The sequence below is a fragment of the Aotus nancymaae genome, unplaced genomic scaffold (genome assembly GCF_030222135.1).
Source record: "Aotus nancymaae isolate 86718 unplaced genomic scaffold, 86718_ANA_hifiasm-v0.15.2.pri h1tg000043l, whole genome shotgun sequence".
Taxonomy (NCBI): domain Eukaryota; kingdom Metazoa; phylum Chordata; class Mammalia; order Primates; family Aotidae; genus Aotus; species Aotus nancymaae.
The window spans coordinates 5,204,949-5,224,321 of record NW_026988457.1 but is presented as its reverse complement, the minus strand read 5'-3'; the positions used below and the strand labels follow the sequence as shown (position 1 = coordinate 5,224,321).

The 19,373-nt window shown below is 43.0% G+C and overlaps 1 protein-coding gene across 1 annotated transcript in view; it reads right to left on the bottom strand.

Annotated features, from left to right (window-relative positions):
• Nucleotides 1-5,682, bottom strand: part of KL (klotho) — a 47,581-nt gene extending 41,899 nt beyond the window's left edge. The window contains exon 1 of the mRNA XM_021669300.2: nucleotides 4,843-5,682. Within this exon, the coding sequence (XP_021524975.2) occupies nucleotides 4,843-5,664 (822 nt within the window). The 5' untranslated portion in view covers nucleotides 5,665-5,682. The remainder of the gene's footprint in view (nucleotides 1-4,842) is intronic.
• Nucleotides 5,683-19,373: the final 13,691 nt, after the last annotated feature.

The following is a 19,373-nucleotide window of genomic DNA, read 5'->3' as shown; positions in this document are numbered from 1 at the left end:
TATTCAAAAAGGAGTGCTTCAAGCTGTTTGGGAGATATTTTAACTATTTCTGACTAAATGCACTATTGAATTCAGTAGTATTTTAAAATTTATATTAACTTTCAATCCAGTTGATTATTCTAGTTATGTACAAAATACATTTTTTTTTTGAGATGGAATTTCATTCTTATTGCCCAGGCTGGAGTGCAATGATGCGATCTTGGCTCACTGCGACCTCCACCTCCCGGGTTCGAGGGATTCCCCTGCCTCGCCCTCCCTAGTAGCTAGGATTACAGTGCCCACCACCATGCCTGGCTGATTTTTTGTATATTTAGTAGAGATGGGGTTTCACCATGTTGGCCAGGCTGGTCTTGAACTCCTGACCTCAGGTGATCCACCTGCCTCAGCCTCCCAAAGTGCTGGGATTACAGGTGTGAGCCACTGTGCCCTGCTCCAAATACATTTTAATGAAAGGAAGACTTGTAAAGTGTTTCTCAAAAGTGTATAGTATATGTAATTTGAGCATATATACAGTAGACAAATTGCTCCAACTAATTATTTGGGGAATAAAAATTCAACCAGCTAACAAAGCCCCTTCCAATATACACTCCTAAAGTTAACTGTGAGACTTCACCACCTGCCGTTATTGTGAAGACTTCTTCATAATGCTGCATGGTGACTACAGATAGTTTTTAACTGGACATTTTCCAGTGAAATCATACATTTGATGATGAACCTTAAATTTTCACTGCAGATATCAGAGTCTGCCACATTATATTTACCAATTTTTTTATTTGATTAGGATTTGGTATTCGCTGTTCCACTGGAAAGTGGCTAGAAAGACTGACAAGGAGAGAAAATTCTAGTAGCATGAGTTTATAAAGGTGAAATTAGGCTATTCAGTAAACCAGAAGCCACCTACTGAGCACCAAGAGAGGGCAAGATGCCATTTTCAGAGATACAGATGAGGTGAACAGGGTTTCCTCACTTAAGGCATTGCCCAGCTAGTGAAGGTGTAAAAAGGAGACAGATGGTTAAATAAAGGAAAGAGTGTGGTAGGAGGAATCTGAGCCAAGCAGAGTCCTGTGCGGGATGCCATAGAAGGAAAAGATGGCATTCAGACCTGGGGGCCCAACGGAGCCTGTGAGCTGGTTCTGGAAGAACAGGCGGGATTTCAACAAGCAAGGACTCTGTCTTGTTCCCAGGTAGTGTCACCCTGGAGAGCATCCATCATGGCACACTGCAGGGGGCAAGGCAGAAGCAAACACCCTAGCTGTGAGGCTCTTCCCATTACCTGGGCAAGGTTGGATGGTGACTTGCACCTCCGTTGTAGCCATAGATAAGGGGAGAAGTGGTTTGACTCTGGACACATACTGAAGGTAGGTAGAGCTGTAGGATTTGTTAGACTAGAAACAAGATATGAAAAAGGGGACTCATTAAGATTTGGGGTCCAACAACTGGAAGAGTAAAGTCACCATAATAGAGATGGGGAAGTAGGAGTTTTGTTGGGGATGTGTTCGATGTGGCATGCCCATTAGACATCCATGTGGAAAAGGGAGTTTTCTATGTAAGTCTGGTGCTCAGGGAAACCTGGGTGGAGACTCAAAATCTCCAGTCATCAAGATGCAGGGGTATTCAAAGGGATGGCCTGGAGTGAATCTAGGCAGAGCCCTGGGCCCTCTACTATTTACAGGCAAGGTGAGGAGGAACAAGCAAAGGAGACTAACAGGGAATCCCCAAGAACTGAGAGGAAAAGCAAGGGAGAGCCAGAGGCTGAAAGCCAATTTGAGGAAGGGTTCAAGAGAGAAGCGATGGCTTCGACAAACGCTGCAGACAGATCAACTGAAACCTGCATACTAACGCTAATGTTCAACAACGTCCAGATCAATATCTCCCAGCCCTACTTCCTTATGTGAAAGCAGTTTTCTTTTTCACAGGTCCCTTGCACAAATGTTTGCAAGAACCTCAGGCGGTAAGAGGAGTCGAAGGTGGGGAATGGGAACACGTGTATTTCCAACTTGGTTCTAATCCTCTTAGAACCCATATACAAAACAAAGACTCAGAGGAACTGCTGGGGCTGAACTCCCCAACTACAGGCCCTACTGCTGATTTCAGGGGACATCAAGAACTTTCTTTCAAGAGCTGTGAAGGCTGAGCCGTTGGTCTTCAAGTCAGAAAGAAAAAGTGTGTCCACCTGGATTACACTCAAATGAGCAAAGCAGCCTGAGCTCCAAGCTTTCCGAAGGAGACTTTCTCTCTCTCTCTCTCTCTCTCCTCTTTCTCTCTCTCTCTCTCTCTCTCTTCTCTTTCTCTCTCTTTCCCCCTCTCTATCTCTGTCTCTTTCTCTCTCTCTCACACCCACACACCACCACCACCACCACCACCACCATTTTTGCCAAGGCTCACTCCAGTACAAGAAACCCACAAAGAACACTAAGGCCTCCATTCTGAGCAGGGCCCCCGTTATTTGTCCTGCTCCTTGTTTGTTCTGCCTCCTGTCCTCCAGGCCATCAATGATTCTTTACTCTCTAGGGAGCCCAAGCTTCCCGTCATCCCAGGGGATCTCCTTAGCCCATTTGTAAATTAGTGGAAGCACAAAGGTTGTGAGGGAAGGGTGCTAGCCAGTCTTTATCCTTCACCAACATCAGATCCTGGAACACAATCAGCCCCTAAATCTGTGCAGCAGCGATATCTAAGCCCCAGCTAAAATGCCCTGTTATCAAAATCTGCAGAAAATGTTTCATCTTTTTTCAGGTAAGCTCAAATTTTTCTATCCCCCCTTTCCCCCACCCCTATACACACACCAAGAAAGGTCATTGAAAACAGAATGAAAGTATCTTATGCAACAAAATTAACTCAAGATACTTTCTTTGATAATATTCACTTCTAAATAAGATACAAGAATGACTAAACACCAAACTCAAAGAAATTTGAAAGCAAAATTAATATTTTACACCAACTAACTGTTTCTTTGCAGCATCAGCAAAATCAAGCATTCACCTGTTACTAATTTCTTCTAAATACAAAGTCCACTGCATTTCTAGGAAGGACAGTTAGTGTTTGGCAGATTTTTAGTGTAAGCATTGAAAAATATAACTGAGAAGTTAATCAGAGGGCCGTGAGTGGCCACAACGATCTAAAGAATGTTGATTATTTAAAATGCGAGAGTTCCAGAGAGCATGCAGTTCTTTATCTTGTAATAAAATGATCCTATAAGTCACTGTAATAACAATTGACTACTTTTGCAGTCACTATTATCAATAACAATTGACTACTTTTGTTTCACGAGTTTATCCTAGGGACTCTAAAAATACAACTTGTAGGATTTAAATCTAAAGTAAAGATTTTAGGGGCATGATCTATTAGATCCTCCAGCTGACCCATTTATCTCTTATTTGCTTCCAGTATGAACTGATAACTTGCTTATGTTTTCTTCAAAAAGTGAGACAGTTCTTCCCATAGTTTTTCTATCACCAACCACAAACTGGTGGTCTTTAGGATTTTTCGGTTCCTTAAAGGACTGAAAACGTGTAAGAATCACTGCTTTAAAGCACCTTTATGAAAAGAGATACCTGAGTGTGAAATCACAAAAATCACAAGGTGTTTTCCAAACAAATTCAACATTCTTTTATGACCAAAAGCAGCAAACAGGTTTTGTGGAACTGCCACAAAATCTAATTTAGCCATTATGACAAAAATACTAGCAGCTCAGAGCACTAAGTCACCTTAATAACCCAGTACTGCTCTGCCCATATTATCTATGGCTTTAGTTAAACATGTTTAGAAATGATTTTCATACTGACTTTGTTCAGAATCTGTGGCTGAATTCTAAATTTAAAAATAGGTCTTCCAGTAGGCACACAAGTCATCAAAATTGGGTACCAAAAGTTGTACATTTAAACACTTTTATTAAAATGTTTATACATGTACATAAAATATTTTATTGTGATACAAAACTCTGCACAAAGTGTACTAATGACTGACACGATTATAAATGAATCCCCAAAACAATGGTATCTAAATTTGAACACTAAGGAGAAAAAAGGAGGAAGAAATACTTGAGACAACTTTATCATGGCATATCGATATTTCCTGCTGTCAAAATTAATAAAGTCTTTGGCACACGGGTGTTGCAATTAATTTTATCAGGCTAAAAATGTCATAAGTGAGGAACCCTTTCAACTGCAGAGAGCACTGTGGAAATACAGATGTGGTAGAACACAATTTCTATCATCCTGCAGTTGTTTCTGTGACTAGCTTTGTTCGAGATTGTATAAAGTGGTCTTCACACCCCTGGTGATTAAGACGTGGGGGGAATGCAGTTCCCTACCCCACCACAGAAGGGACCTCCAAACACAGTTTCAATCTGACTCTCAGGGGTGCTGTGGTTTTGACACTTTCACAACAGTGTGAATTTGTACCACAAGCAAGACAGATCTTATTGGATTAACACTGAATTTGTGACATCTCCACAGAGAGCAATGCTATCCATCTGGCGTAAGAAAAAACTGCTCATCCTCTCCCTGTAGTTACCACTAGCAATTCCTCCCTGCCCTCACCTCTAGGAATTCCTCTACACCCAGAGAAATGAGTTTCCTTTCCTCACTGGGGAAACTGATCCCCACTTTCTTTCCACAGATGGACTCCAAGGGGCACTCACTCGTGTGCTCCCTGAGGGATTTCTTTCCTAATTCCACGCCTTCCGAGGGAAGCCATAGCTGCTCAGTTTCCCCCTGGTGACCACACACACGTGTCCAAGTGAAGCCTGGTCTGGGGGAGACTCAGTTCCCCCACTTCCCCCTGGCCCCTCCAGAGGCCCTCTGTCTCCCCTGCGTGGCCCTCCGCCTGGGCCCTCGCACTCACCAGGAGGAGGTTGTGCGCCACCAGGTACCCGAGCCGCGGGCTGCCCCGGATGCCGGGGGCCAGGCGCCCGGTGGCGTAGCCGTGCCAGGCCACCACGTAGGGGTTGTCGATGGTGATCCAGTACTTGACCTGGCCGCCGAAGTGGCGGAAGCAGAGCTCCGCGTAATCCCTGAAGTGGTCGGTGAGGGCACGGTTGGCCCAGCCGCCGTAGGCGTCCTGCAGGCGCTGGGGCAGGTCCCAGTGGTACAGAGTGACCACCGGCTGCACGCCCAGCTCCCGCAGCCGCTCCAGCAGGCGCCGGTAGTAGCGCAGCCCCTCGCGGTTGGGGGCGCCCGCGCTGCCATTGGGGAACACCCGCGCCCACGAGATGGAGAAGCGGTAGTGGGTGACCCCGAGCTCGCGCAGAGCCTCCGTGTCGCGGAAGACGTTGTTGTAGCCGTCGCTGGCCACGTCCCCGGTGGCGGGCGGGAGCGACGGCGGGGCGACCGACGACAGATTGGCGACCCGGGGTCCTCCCGGGGGCGCCAGGGGGTGGTGGGTGAACATGTCCCAGATGGACGCACCCTTGCCGTGCTGCCGCCAGCCGCCCTCGGTCTGGTAGGCGGCGCTGCCCACGGCCCAGAGGAAGCCGTCGGGGAAGGTGTCCTGGAAGACGCCCGCGGTCTCGGGGGAGGGAGGGCGCGAGAAGCGGGCCCAAGTCTGCGCGCCGTCACCGGGCTCCGCGCGCAGGCGGCAGCCGCCCAGGACCAGCAGCAGAAGCAGCGACAGCGACAGCGACGGCGGCGGCGGCCGCGGGCGGCGCGGCGGGGCGCTGCCGGGCATGCTGCGCGGGTGCCGGGCGCCTGGGCCCAGGGCCGCGCCCCTTTATGCCAGCGCCCTGCCGCTCCCGCCCGCCCCCCGCCGGCGCGCCCACCCCCGCTCCCCGGCGGGCTCCGCTGGCAATAATTACCTGCAAGCCGGGCCTGCCTCCGCCCTGGCACTGGGGGCGGGGGGCAGAGGGCTAGGGGTCCCCGGGAGGGGCCCGGCCGGTGTCGCTGGCGGACGTCGGGGAAAGGCACCTGTTCCTCCCGGCTCCCGGGAGCCGCGCAGGACGTTTCGGGGACGCTCAGGTTCATTCTCTTTGCCAGAGCGCGCCCTCCGAGAGCAGCCCTGAAGCGGCTTCCTCGGGGAGGAAAGACGCTGACCCACTTTCCGGGACTTGGGCGCGGGATCCTGCCCGGCCCTGGCGGAGCGCGCAGGTGGGGAAGCACCTGCTCTCACTTTTTTCCCACTCAGAGCCCCAGAGAAGCTCCGGCTGGACATTGCTGGAACTGATTAGGAACGGGCCGAAATCCTAGAAGGACGGCCAGGTGGGACAGCCGAGGCGGAACTTGGCCGTGTGCTGAGAGAAGGGGATTTCCCCTTAGGTGAGATGCTCGTCCGGAGACGCGCCCACCCGCGCCCCTCCTTCGAGGAAGACAAAGTAGATGTATGCGTTGCGTTGGGACTGGGGCTTTACTCTCCCTTCTACTGTTACCTTTTAATCATTTCAAACCAGCACTCGATCTTTGACTAGATCTCTCAGAATTCCCCGGTGAACTTCAAATCACAGTTTTTGATTGTTCTTCTGAAAAAACAAACACCAAGTTTCCAATTTTGAGTAAATCTCATTCACCTTTATTATCCTTTGGCATCTGTTTTAGCCTTCCGCTCTGATTTAGCAAGTAATCTGTGCAAAGTTGTAGGCACAGCCCTGCTCTGGAGCCAGAAGTCCCTGGGTCCCGCATTTGCCATCTGAGCTGTGGAGGGAAAGGGGAGGGGGGATTTCGCCGGAACACCCATTCCCATCCTCTACAACACAATAGAGCCATGACGTTTTTCCTGTTGCCAAAGAGCCCTTTTGACAGAAATTGCAGAGCCACGTTGTCCATTTGGATGTGAGTAGATAGGATTGTGAATACCCGAGATACAGTTGGTGGAGACGGAGAAGGTTTGGGCTCCACCTTTGAGATTTGAAACAGGAAACTTCTCTAAACCTAAATTTCCTAAGTCTATAAAACAGGGATGTCCTTCCTGTCTGCCCTGCTGCCTCAAAGGCTTGTGAAGTCCAATGAAAAACTGATCAAAGGTGACTCAAAGATAGAAAACCCAGACGAGTGAAAGATCTTGCTAATATTCCTGCCTCCTTATCCAGTAATTCGTGCCTCAGTTTCCTCATCCCTACACGTGTGTTGAATGACTAAGATCCTCACAGAGGTTCATCCATTCTTCCCCAGTGATCTATCTTCCCTGCACTATTTCATACAAGTTTAAAGTCAATAAAGTTCTACATGTTGCAGATGAAGGTACTTTTATTAATTCCTCTGAAATATAAGCACAAAATCATTCCAGTGTTTTATTAAATATTCCCAACTGCAGCTAGCATATATTATCATGATTAGTAAGATTAAGTCTTCAGACTGAAACAGACTTACTGCCATTTTGTTAAATGTAGCATTTACATTTTTTCAATAAATACAAAATAGCAAACCATGACACTTTAGCAATTTTTAAAAATTACAGCACACAACTTCATGTCTCACTCTCTTCCAGCTAAATTTAAAAAGCTACATCTATATGGAGTGTCCCATTTCCCTTCTAGAACCGAAGATTGGAGTGTTTGTTGGGTTGTAGCTTGTTAAGTTTCAATTAGAAATGCTTCATGGGTCTCATGGAAAATCGCTTAGGCTAAGTATTCATTTATTGACGTATGGTCTGTTTGCCCAGGGCAGATTTTATCTATTGCTATTTTTATTTGACCAACAGCATTTTTTAAAAACTTTAAAGCAGTGATTAAAAAGCAGGACCAAGTTAACTAAATATTTCAGGTTGAAATTCATCTATCACATAGCCACATGCATCTCAAGGCTTTACGCATTCGCAGAGATGTTCCCAGATGATTGCTCATTTAACCCAACAATAAAGATTGCATTATGATTAAACTTCCTTTCCAGAACTCTCTGTTTATTAAGGTTTTGTTCATGGTTATTAAGTTCTGGGTTCCACAAGTGACTGCTAGTGCTGCTTCTTTTTTTTTTCTTTTTGAGATGGAGTCTCACTCTGTCACCCAGGCTGGAGTGCAGTGGCCTGATCTCTGCTCACTGCAAACTCCACCTCCTGGTTCAAGGATTCTCCTGTCTCCCCTCTAAGTACCTGGGATTATAGGGGGGTGCCACCACACCCTGCTAATTTTTGTATTTTGAGACAGGGGTTTTGCCATGTTGGCCAGGCTGGTTTCGAACACCTGACCTCAGGTGATACACCCACCTCAGCCTCCCAAAGTGCTGGGATTACAGGTGTGAGCCACCATGCCCAGCCTAGTGCTGCTTCTTATTTATTTTAGCTTTATTTTGGTTTTTATTTTTTTTTATTTTTTTTATTTTTATTTTTTTTGAGACGGAGTTTCGCTCGTTACCCAGGCTGGAGTGCAATGGCGCGATCTCGGCTCACCGCAACCTCCGTCTCCTGGGTTCAGGCAATTCTCCTGCCTCAGCCTCCTGAGTAGCTGGGATTACAGGCACGCGCCACCATGCCCAGCTAATTTTTTGTATTAGTAGAGACGGGGTTTCACCATGTCGACCAGGATGGTCTCGATCTCTTGACCTCGTGATCCACCCGCCTCGGCCTCCCAAAGTGCTGGGATTACAGGCTTGAGCCACCGCGCCCGGCCGGTTTTTATTTTTTACCACAACCTTTGAACATCTGAAACATGGGTTTCAAATGCAAATAAGAGATTAATTATTTGCTGTGCTTTGAATATGAAGGTGAAGTTATTGATGCATCAAAGAAAAGGACATTTTAAATTTACTTACTGGGCTTTGATTTTGGTGACAATTTCAACACTAAAAGTGGTCAAAAATCTGATCATCTTTTCCTCCATTCTCCACATTTCTTCATCCAGTGCCTTTGCACCTGTTCTCCTTCCTACCCTGTTCCCAGGACTATGGGAGCCTTTTAACATCAGTGGAGCAGAAGGAGGTGCACTGATTCCCATGTGCCCAAACACAACACCAATCTCACAAGCCCTCAGGTCACCGGTCACAGGCATTCACCTTCTACAGATAAGTTTTTATTTCACTGAGCTATAGCTATGGACCAGGCAATGATGAGCTATGTGGACACTTCAAAACATAGAGGACAACCTGTACCCTCAAAGACAACATTGAATTGAAGAAAGGATAAAGAAAGATGAAAATAAATAAGTTGTTTGATTATGTTGTTTTAATAAACGACTCGTAGAATAATTGTTAGAGAAATTCAGGAGAAAAAGAAATTACCCTACTTTGAGTTGGTTGGAAAAGTTTCACAGAGAAAATATGACAATATCTGGGGTTTAAAGAGTAAAACATGCACAAAGACCTGGAGGGAAGGAATCAAGAGGTGCAAAGCACCAAAGAAAATAAAATGTTCACAGTGTATTTGTGGTGAAAAGAAAGAGTTTTTGTGTGCAAGGAAATAATGGACCCAGCACCTAGAATCATGCTGAGCACAAAACAAATATTTGTTTAATGAGTAAATGAAAATAGAATTTAATTTGTCCAGTTAACAAAATAGACAAGTACTTCCTGCCCTCCCCTTTTTAAAATTAATTAATTTTTAAAAATAGACAAGTATTCCCTGCCCTCCTTTTTTTAAAATTAATTTTTAACTGACAAAAAATTATATATATTTTCATGTACAGTATGTTGTTTTAAAGTATGTACAGATTTGTGGAGTGGCTAAATTGAGCTAATAAACATATGTATTACCTCACATACTTATCTTTTTTGTGGTAAGAATACTTAAAATCTGGCCAAGCATGGTGGCTCATCTCTGTAATCCCTGTAATCCCAGCACTTTAGGAGGCCAAGGCAGGTGGATCACCTTAGGTCAGGATTTTGAGACCAGCCAGGCCAACATGGCGAAACCCCCATCTCTACAAAAAATACAAAAATTAGTCAATGTGGTGGCGGGTGCCTGTAATCCCATCTACTCGAGAGAGGCTGAGGCAGGAGAATCACTTGAACCCAGGAGGCGGAGGTTGCAGTGAGCCAAGATAGCACCACTGCACTCCAGCTTGGGTGGCAGAGTAAGACTCCGTCTCAATAATAATAATAATAATAATAATACTTAAAATCTACTCTCTTAGCGATTTCAAAAATACAATATATTGTTATTAACTACAGTCACCACGTGACACCATAGATCTCTTGACTTATTCCTCCATCTGACTGAAATTTTGCATCCTTTGAGCAATATCTCCTCCCCACCCCTCCACACCCCCGTCTCATCTTTCAGTAACCATCATTCTCCTCTCTGCTTCTATGAGTTCAACTTTCTCAGACTTCACACATAACTGAGATGGTGCAGTATTTGTCTTGCTGTGCCCGGCTTATTTCACTTAACGTAATGTCCTACAGGTTCATCCATGTCATCACAAATAACAGAAGTTCCTTTTTTTTGTAAGACTCACTAGTACTCCATGGTGGATATATACCACATTTTCTTTATCCATTTGTTTGTTCATGGATACTCAGATTGAATCATTATCTTGGCTATTGTGAATACAGTAAACATGGCAGTGCACATATTCCTTCGACATACTGATTTCATTTCCTTTGGATATATACCAGAATAGGAATGCTGAGTCATATGGTGACTTTTTTTTTTTTTGAGACATGGTTTTACTCTGTCCTCCAGGTGGGGAAGTGCAACGGCAAAATCTAGACTCACTGCAGCCTCAAGTCCCTGTGGTCAAGCGATCCTCCCACCTCAGTCTCCCAAATAGCTGGGACTACAGGCATGTACCACCATGCCTGGCTAATTTTTCTAATTTGTAGGCATAGGGTTTTGCCATGTTGTCTAGGCTGGTCTCAAACTCCTGGGTTCAAGCAATCTGTTGGCCTCGACCTCCCAAAGTGCTAGGATTACAAGCATGAGTCACCATGCCCAGCCACGGTGGTTCTATTTTTATATTTTAGGATGAACCTCTATATTGTTTTTCATAATGGCTGTATTAATTTACATTCCCACCAATGGCATACAAGGGTTTTCTTTTTTCTCTATCTTGACAACACTTGTTATCTTTCATCTTTTTATAATAGCCATTGTAACTAGGATGAAGTGATATCTCATTGTGGTTTTAATATGCATTTCTCTGATGATTAGTGTTGTTGAGCATTTTTTTCATAGATTTGGCCATTTGTATGTCTCCTTTTGAGAAATGTCTACTCAGATCCTTTTTCCATTCTTTAATTGGGTTACTTGCTTTCTTGCTTTTGAGCTGTTTGAGTCTCTTATATATTTTAGATATTAACCCCTTAACAGGTGTAGGTTTGCAATCCTGTACGCTGTCTCTTCAATCTATTGATTGTTTCCTCAGCTGTGCTTTTCATCCTCTTCTACCCATCTCCCTACTCATTACTCTGCTCCAGCCACACTGGTCTCCTAGTTGTCCTTGGAACAAGCCAAACTTATTACCAGCTTTGGCAGCTTTGATTTTCCCTGCCCCATCTCTGGATGCTCTTCATGGAACCACCTCCCTCCCCTCAGTCAGCTCCCAGAACAAAAAGCTTATATCCTTGACCTTCTCTGATCTCTGTGTCCAAAGTAGTTACCCCAGTCCTTCTCAACTACAGTACCCTGTTTTAGTTTTCTCATAGACCTTATGGCTGTCTCAAATAATCTTGTTCATTTACTTGCCTATTTCCTTTATCCCCCATAAGAATATAAACTCCATAACAATGGATATATGACTTTTTCTTTGAGATATCTCCAGTACCTAGGAGTTAGTACCCATCCACTGCAGGTGCTCCATACATATTTGCGGAATGAATGAGTGAATAAATGAACCCATTGGTAAGGGTTGGATTGCCCTTCCTCAGGGCCAAAACAAAATGTTGAGGATTCTAAAGCCACAACCTGGCTTAGGTAAAGAGCCTGTGATTGATTAATAATGTCTGCCCTGAGCACCGAAAGGGAAAGTGGTCACAACAGCACCATATTTGACATCCTACATGGGACTGTGGTAGGTCATGGCCTGAGCCTACTCTACTGAAAAACCTCAGAAAGAACTGATGATACAACAATAAGCAGAACACAAAACTGTGTTACTGTGGAATAGCTTACGTGCCAACATTCCCCACTTCTTCCAGTACACCTCTGACAACAGCCCAAAAGAATTAAGAAGGAAGTGACACTAAAGTTCTGCACTTCTCTGATCTAGCAAATTCCTCATTCCACAGAGGTTTCCAGAACTACCAAATACCAGGCGCACCTTCATGAAGGAATAGGGAGGCATCAGGCAGCCGCATCCACCCACTGGTATCCTCATTCTTTTTATGCGCAAGCAAGAGAAATGTGGAGGTGATTTACATTCCAAGATTTAAAGTCCAAACCTGTAAGAACCCAACTCAACTCAGGAGCCACTGAGGGTTTTTAAGCAGTAAAGTTACAATGGCAAATTGCAGTATGCCTCAACTTATTTTAAGACAGAGAAAATATTAATTAACCAATCTATTGACTTGGCAGGGACATGCAGGATTAATTAAAAGATAAGAAGCTAGAACCTGGAACACCACTTTGTAAGCCATTACAATGACCTACAATAACTCAATGATAATGAGTTAAGAAAGGCTTATGCCTAGCATGGTGAAAGTTGGAAAGAAAAGGAAGGGAAACATATAAGGCAATTCAAAAAAAGGCTGATGGAACATGAGAGAGAAGAGAAGATGGAAGACTAAAAGATGATTTTAATGATTTGAGCTTATTCAAAAATAAAAATAAGACCATAGATATATTTAAGTACATTCAGAAGTATAACTAATTTGAGTAAAAGATAAACTCAATGTTAAATAGTTGAATTTGAAGTGTCACTTAAAGATATAAGTGAAGATATTAACCATAGAATGGAACTATAGAACTGAAGCCAGGAGGCAGTTACAGCCGGAGATTTGGACCAGAAATGTTGATACGAGGCTAGTGGATAAGATGAGGGTATTAAAAAAGAAAACAACTAAAAGCCAAGGGCTGAGCCTTGGCGTATGTCTCCACTGAGTGGGATGGGTGGGGTAGAGGAGTCCAAACAAAGTGAACCCACAGAGGAGTTCCAGAAGTCCCAGGATAAAGTGTTTTTCAAACTTAAGAGATGATAATTTTTAAAAGGGAAGATGATGAAACTTGTTGAAAAAAGACAACTGAACTAGAAATTAGTTCATTTGATGACTTTGGAGACAGATTTTTAATTGTTATGGAGACTAAAGCCAGATTACAATGTAAGTCATTAATGAGAGTCTGTGGATGGCAAGAAAACAAAGGCCACAAATGTACACTTCTCGGAGAAGTTTGCCAGTGGAAGGCGTGAGAAAGAATGTCACTTGTGGGGTTAGCAGGGTTCAGAGAAAATTTTTTCAAGATGGGGAACACTGCACATATTTCAAGGTTAAGGACAATGAGAATTGGGAGTTTCAAGGGAAAGATGAAGCAAAATAGCCTAACTAGCACCAGCTGTGATCTAAAGTAGCTGATTGTAGACTTTTAGGGTCCCAAGATACTAAACCTGGAACCAGTGAGAAGACCAGAAAAACAAGAGGATGCAGCTGGAATGCTGTCATGGTGCAGAAGGGAACATAAGCCAGTATATCAGGGATGATGGACAAAAAGCCAGTAAAAAGGCAACAAAAAGGAGGTCCAAAAAGACATTAAGACAATTGAAAATAGGTTCTCAGGAAGATACAATTCTGCAGAGCTCCCTGGAGCTAAAACAGAGTACAGAGTCACTATATTGAGCTCTTGTTCATTCTGCATCCTAGGAAATCTGACTGTTCTTGGGTAGTTGCATCTCTTCCAAATGGAACAGGAAGCCAAGGGCTTGGATCCTACACCTGCCATCCCCTGTCATGTCCTCCTAAGTAATACTCCTGCCTCCATAGCCTGACGTTGATTTGAACACCAACTAACTATGTCCTGACACAAGGCTTCTGTCTAGAAGCTGGTAATTTGCTCATCAAGGACATGAAGCACTAAATTTCTGGAGTCAAGCTGTTTCTATTCCCTTCATCTCTCAAAAATTTCCCCAAACTCAATGAGGAGAATAACAGGCACATCTATTTTCAATGAAACTGAGAGGGGTTAGCATATGGAAAGAAAGTGAATATGAGTTGCTGGTAAGTGAGTTAGCTGAGGGAGATATGAATGAGAAGCAAGATGATTTACCTGACATCCCTCCAGAAAGAATCAAGATCTGAGATACTAAGACAAGAAAAGAGGATATGGAGGCCTTAAAAATATGAGTTGGGCAAAGTAAATACCCAAATCCAGCTCCCTCCAGCCTCTAATAGGGAGAAAAAGAAATGCCAAATTCAGACTCACTAAAAGACTGAGAGCCAATCATAGGACTATAGAATGATTCCCATTTCCCACACCTTATCACTCCCCACCTAACCACCACATCAGTAGGGCTTCTGTATAATAACAGGGAAATACAGCTAACACTTCAGATCCTATTTAAGAAGAAGTCTCTGGGGAAGCCCAAAAACAATAGGAGGGACAAAAACAAGGACACTAAAGGAAACTTTAGCCTCTGATACCACAGGTATAATAAACAAACACAACCTAATGCCTAGCCAGATAAACATAAAGCCTCACACTAAATGTTTGTCTACCGAGTTCCTTCTATCTGATACATCATGTCTAACCTTCAGCCAAAAATTACAAAGCATGCAAAATGGCCAAAAAAAGAAAGAACTCAGTCTGAAGAGACAATGCAAGCATCAGAACAGACTCAAAAATATGTTTTTTTTAAAAAAAATAGGTAAGCACTTCTCGGGGAGAGGGGGGAAGTTGTGTGATAAAGGAATTATTATAATACACTACTTGACTCATCTATGAATGAAATTTACATGCTTATGCTTAATATGAATGTAATAGAGACTTGTTATTATAACTCTATTGGGCAGTTGCATAAACGATTCAAGAGAACATGATGTATGCCTTCTGTTTTAAAACGTAAAGGTGAAATGTCAAACGAATGAAAAAAAATAGCTAAAAGAGTTGAAAGGGTTAAAACCAAAGAATCGATTATTTTTGAATTAACTTTTCAACATTGGCTTTTTAACTTGGGTGTAAGTTAAAGGAAGTACATGTCAATAAGTCTTAGTTCAAAGTGCAAAAGGATCATGCCTTCTGATGAGGAGAAATGAAGAGAGGTGGGGAGAACTACAGGCAGATTCAGCAGCAGAGATGAAGGTATAGGCAAATATATTTTGAGGTGAGAGGCTGACAGGGGTTCAGGCAATGATGGGAAACTTAAAACTAATGATTTATATTCTCTTGTAGAATAAAAGATTAAATCAACTGCTGAAAATAAGCAAGCTGGGTGAGTATGAAGAAAGCAAAAGAGCCTACAGTGAATTTCCTGAACAGTCAACAAAACCTGATTGAAGCATCACTGAGCAGCAGGATTGAAGCCGCACAGCATGCCTTGCTGAAGTAACTGTCTATATAAACCATATTTATTTCAAATACCTGATGCAATATTTCAGGTTGTCTACATGCTGCTGTTTAAAACCCACAATTTTGGAAACTATTCCTAACTTAGACAACAAAACAGCTACATTTTTCTTTCACATAATACAAAGGCAAATTTGCTGTTTCTTTGAATGCGGTCCGTCTCTTTTGTTGATTAGGGACTAAAGTCGATGGTTCAGAATTTGGATGGCCCAAATAGCATCCACTCAGCCCATTCTCACAGATTGCCACTCTTGCTGACCACAGGCTTAAAATTGGTGTCCTGAGTCATCAGGGCCACCGGTTGGAATAGCATGTGAGTTAATTAGTTGGAATGTATCACTAGCATAGAAAATAGCATAAAACATATCCCTCTGCAAATGTGACTAATAAGACTTGGGTGTTAGGGTCTGAACCCCTGACCAAGTGTCAGCAGAGCTGCCTACACATCCTCACTCCTACGGTATTGATATTGTGCCTGTGCCATTTTTGTCATCTCTCTCTAAAGCGAGATGCTGAAGATCTTATTTTTTCAGCAAGAACCTCCGATGTGGCCCAGCGTTTCCATCTTTATAGTTTCCTTCCTAACCTATGCATCTTATTGATTCTGGCTTGGTGAGGAGTTTCTTCTTCCTCTTGTCTACTATCCTCATCTCCTAAACCTTGGCCCTTCTTTCATTTCTCTCCTGGCACCCTTCTTCTGAGAACTCAGCTACTCCTAGTTTCAATTGTGAGAGTGATTCACACATTTAAATCTTTCCAGGCACAACCTCATCCCACACCCTCAGGACCCGCCTGGTGTCTCTGCTGGGAAATTTCAAGGCTGCATCTCGAAGTCAACACATTTACATTGGCAAAGCACACCATCAAAGAATCAACACGAGATCAAACAGAAAAAGTATAAACATGAAAAATATTCAGCGTCATTAGTGATAAAAGAAATGAAAATTGTGCAAAGTAGTTCAGAAAACAGTGGAAAGAAGAATGAAGGAGGAGAGCACACCAATGTTGAAAAGTGAATAGTGAAAAAGCAGTAAAATATATTAGGATATACAAAAACAATCAAGATACATATGGTAATTTAGCATAAGCTAAAATGTGGGGAAAGGCTGATTTTTTTTAAGACTGGGGATAATGATCATTCCTTCAGAAAAAAAGAGTTAAATTCCAAATTCACATCATACTTACCATATATTTCTAATAAGTAATAAAATTTTTTTAACTCATTAAGTTTTAGAAAAATGTGGGAGAATTTTGTTGTTGTTGTTGCTGTACTTTAGGTTCTGGGGTACATGCGCAGATCATGCAGGATTATTGCATAGGTACACACATGGCAATGTGGTTTGCTGCCTCCATACACCCTTAACCTACATCTGGCATTTCTCCCCATGTTATCCCTCACTACCTCCCCACCCCACCCTGCTGTCCCTCCCTTGGCGCGCCCCCAACAGAACCCAGTGTGTGATGCTCCCCTCCCTGTGTCCATGTGTTCTCATTGTTCGACACCCACCTATGAGTGAGAACATGCGGTGTTTGATTTTCTGTTCTTGTGTCAGTTTGCTGAGAATGATGGTTTCCAGATTCATCCATGACTCTACAAAGGACATGAACTCATTGTTTTTTATGACTGCATAGTATTCCATGGTGTATATGTGCCACATTTTCCTTGTTCAGTCTATCGTTGATGGGCATTTGGGTTAGTTCCAGGTCTTTGCTATTATAAACAGTGCCACTATGAACATACGTGTGCATGTGTATTTATATAGAACGATTTATAATCCTTTGGGTATATACCCAGTAACAGGATTGCTGGGTCAAATGGAATTTCTATTTCTAGATCCTTGAAGAAGCACCACACTGATATTTTTATAATCTTACAGTAAAGAAAGCCTTTCCCAACATGAAACAAAACCAGATAACATAAAGGAAAAGATGGACAAAGTTAACTGTAATTAAAGACACTGTTAATAGAATTAAACACAAGTGACAGACAGGGAAGAAAATATTTGTGCAGGTTTAGTATGTAAAACCTATGAAGAATTCCTGTAATTAAAAGATGAAAGACAATCCAGTCAGTGTGAAAATCATCAAAAGACATGAACAGGCAAGTCACAAACAAAAAAAACAAAAATGTCTGGCAGACACAAGCAAAAAAGGGCTACCCAACTGATAAAGAATGAAAGACATATTTTTACAGAGAAAGCATTTTTTAATCTAAAAATGGAAAAAATTTTAACATTTAGTATTAGAGTACAGAAAAATGTGCCTTTATATACTAGTGGTGAAAATGTTAATCTGACAACTTTGGTGGAGAGTAATTTATCATTATCTGGAGAAAATACAAATCACATGAATTATGTGTCAGAAATTCTCCTTCAAGAACTCTCCTACAACAGTAGCAGCAAATGCCTAAGGATATTTGCACACAAATGCCCACTGCATCACTGTTTGTAATAACAAACAACAGGGAAATCTCCAATGTCTGTCCATAGGGGAAAATTCAATAAATTACGTTACAAGTTTAGATTTTCAAAAACAAATCTCCTAGTTGAAGATATAGGAAAAGTTTATCTCTGAGGCATGGAAATTGAGGGGAGAATTTGCTTCTTCTTCTTTTAATTTTTACTTTATAAATACTAACTCCTCACCCCTTACCCCTAAGGAGAAAAAGAAATAGAAAGAAAAATGTGGGCCAGATAATCACATTGGGAGTAACTGAGTTTAGTGCCAGAGGCGGCAGATGTCAACAAAGACTGATGCTATCTGCATGGAAACAATCACTGGTCTCACTAACTTTTATTTTCCAACTCTGTTTATCTCCCAGAGGAAGTATTTAGAGTAATATATAGGGAAATTCCAAACTGGAACCCATATTCTTACAAAGGCAACATCAAAAAAGAAAGAATAGAGTTGAGGTGTAGACGCAAGTCACAGAGCCAGGGAAGGAAGGGGACAGAGAAGCCGGGTTTAATAAACATCTCCAGTGCACTTCCAGTCCCTCTCGGTAACGATGGCATCCAGTACTTGGCGGTAACAAGAGGGAGTGGCTTCCTGTTCCTGGAAGCTCAGCCCCCATTGTGTTTTGAAAAGCATCCCAACCATTCTATGAGAAACCTAACATCTGTTAATAAACAAATTCCTTTTCTGCTAGGGCAGCCAGGGTGGCTTCTTTCATTTGTGTCTAACAGTGACCAATGTACTAACCATATGGCTCTATCCAGCATGGTACCCCAACTTAATGAAAAACAGCATCTTAGACCTAGAAGAAAACTCAGGAGTCGTATGATCTGAACTCCCACCCATGTAGGAGTCTTCTCTAAATCCCTTATGCCTCTGCCTAAACATTTCCCATAATGGGGAAACCCCTGCCTGGTGAAGAGTCCGTACCATTGTTGGACAGTTACAACAGACCACATACGATTCCTTCTATAGAATCTACTTCATGGTACCATCCACTAGAGGGTCTTAGCTCTGTCCCCAGGAGCCATAGTGAGCATCTAGCTCAGAGGTGCATTTCCTGTGGTTTGAAAGAAGCACATGCCAGTCCTTCACTCTGAAAAGTGCTCAGTGAATATTGGAAGAATATATAAATGAATGAGTGGCATCTCTCCTTAGATGCTGTAGCAACTACAATATGATCAAGCTTGTAACTGCACCTTCTTATAAAACCCATTCTTCCAATTCCCACTCTTCCAACTTATGAACCCTGAAGCACTGACACCCAGCCCTGCTCCCCAGGACTGCGAGGATCTAAGGCCTACAAAGCACCCTTGGGGGAGGTTCCCCCTGGAGATGGTGTTAGTGGATATTAATGATCACTGCTGAGAGGGTAATATAGTGGCACAGCCTGTAAGGTGTTTTGAAATTTGAGATGCCTGAAAAGCAGAAATAGGGAGTGCAATGGGAGCTGTTATTAGCACATGCTGCACAGCAAGCTGACGGAAGCCCCATGGAGGGAGAGGTTACAAGGAACAGTGTAGGAGAGCTGACCTGGAGCTGTGCCATCAGATTGGGGTAGAGGGTGCTGT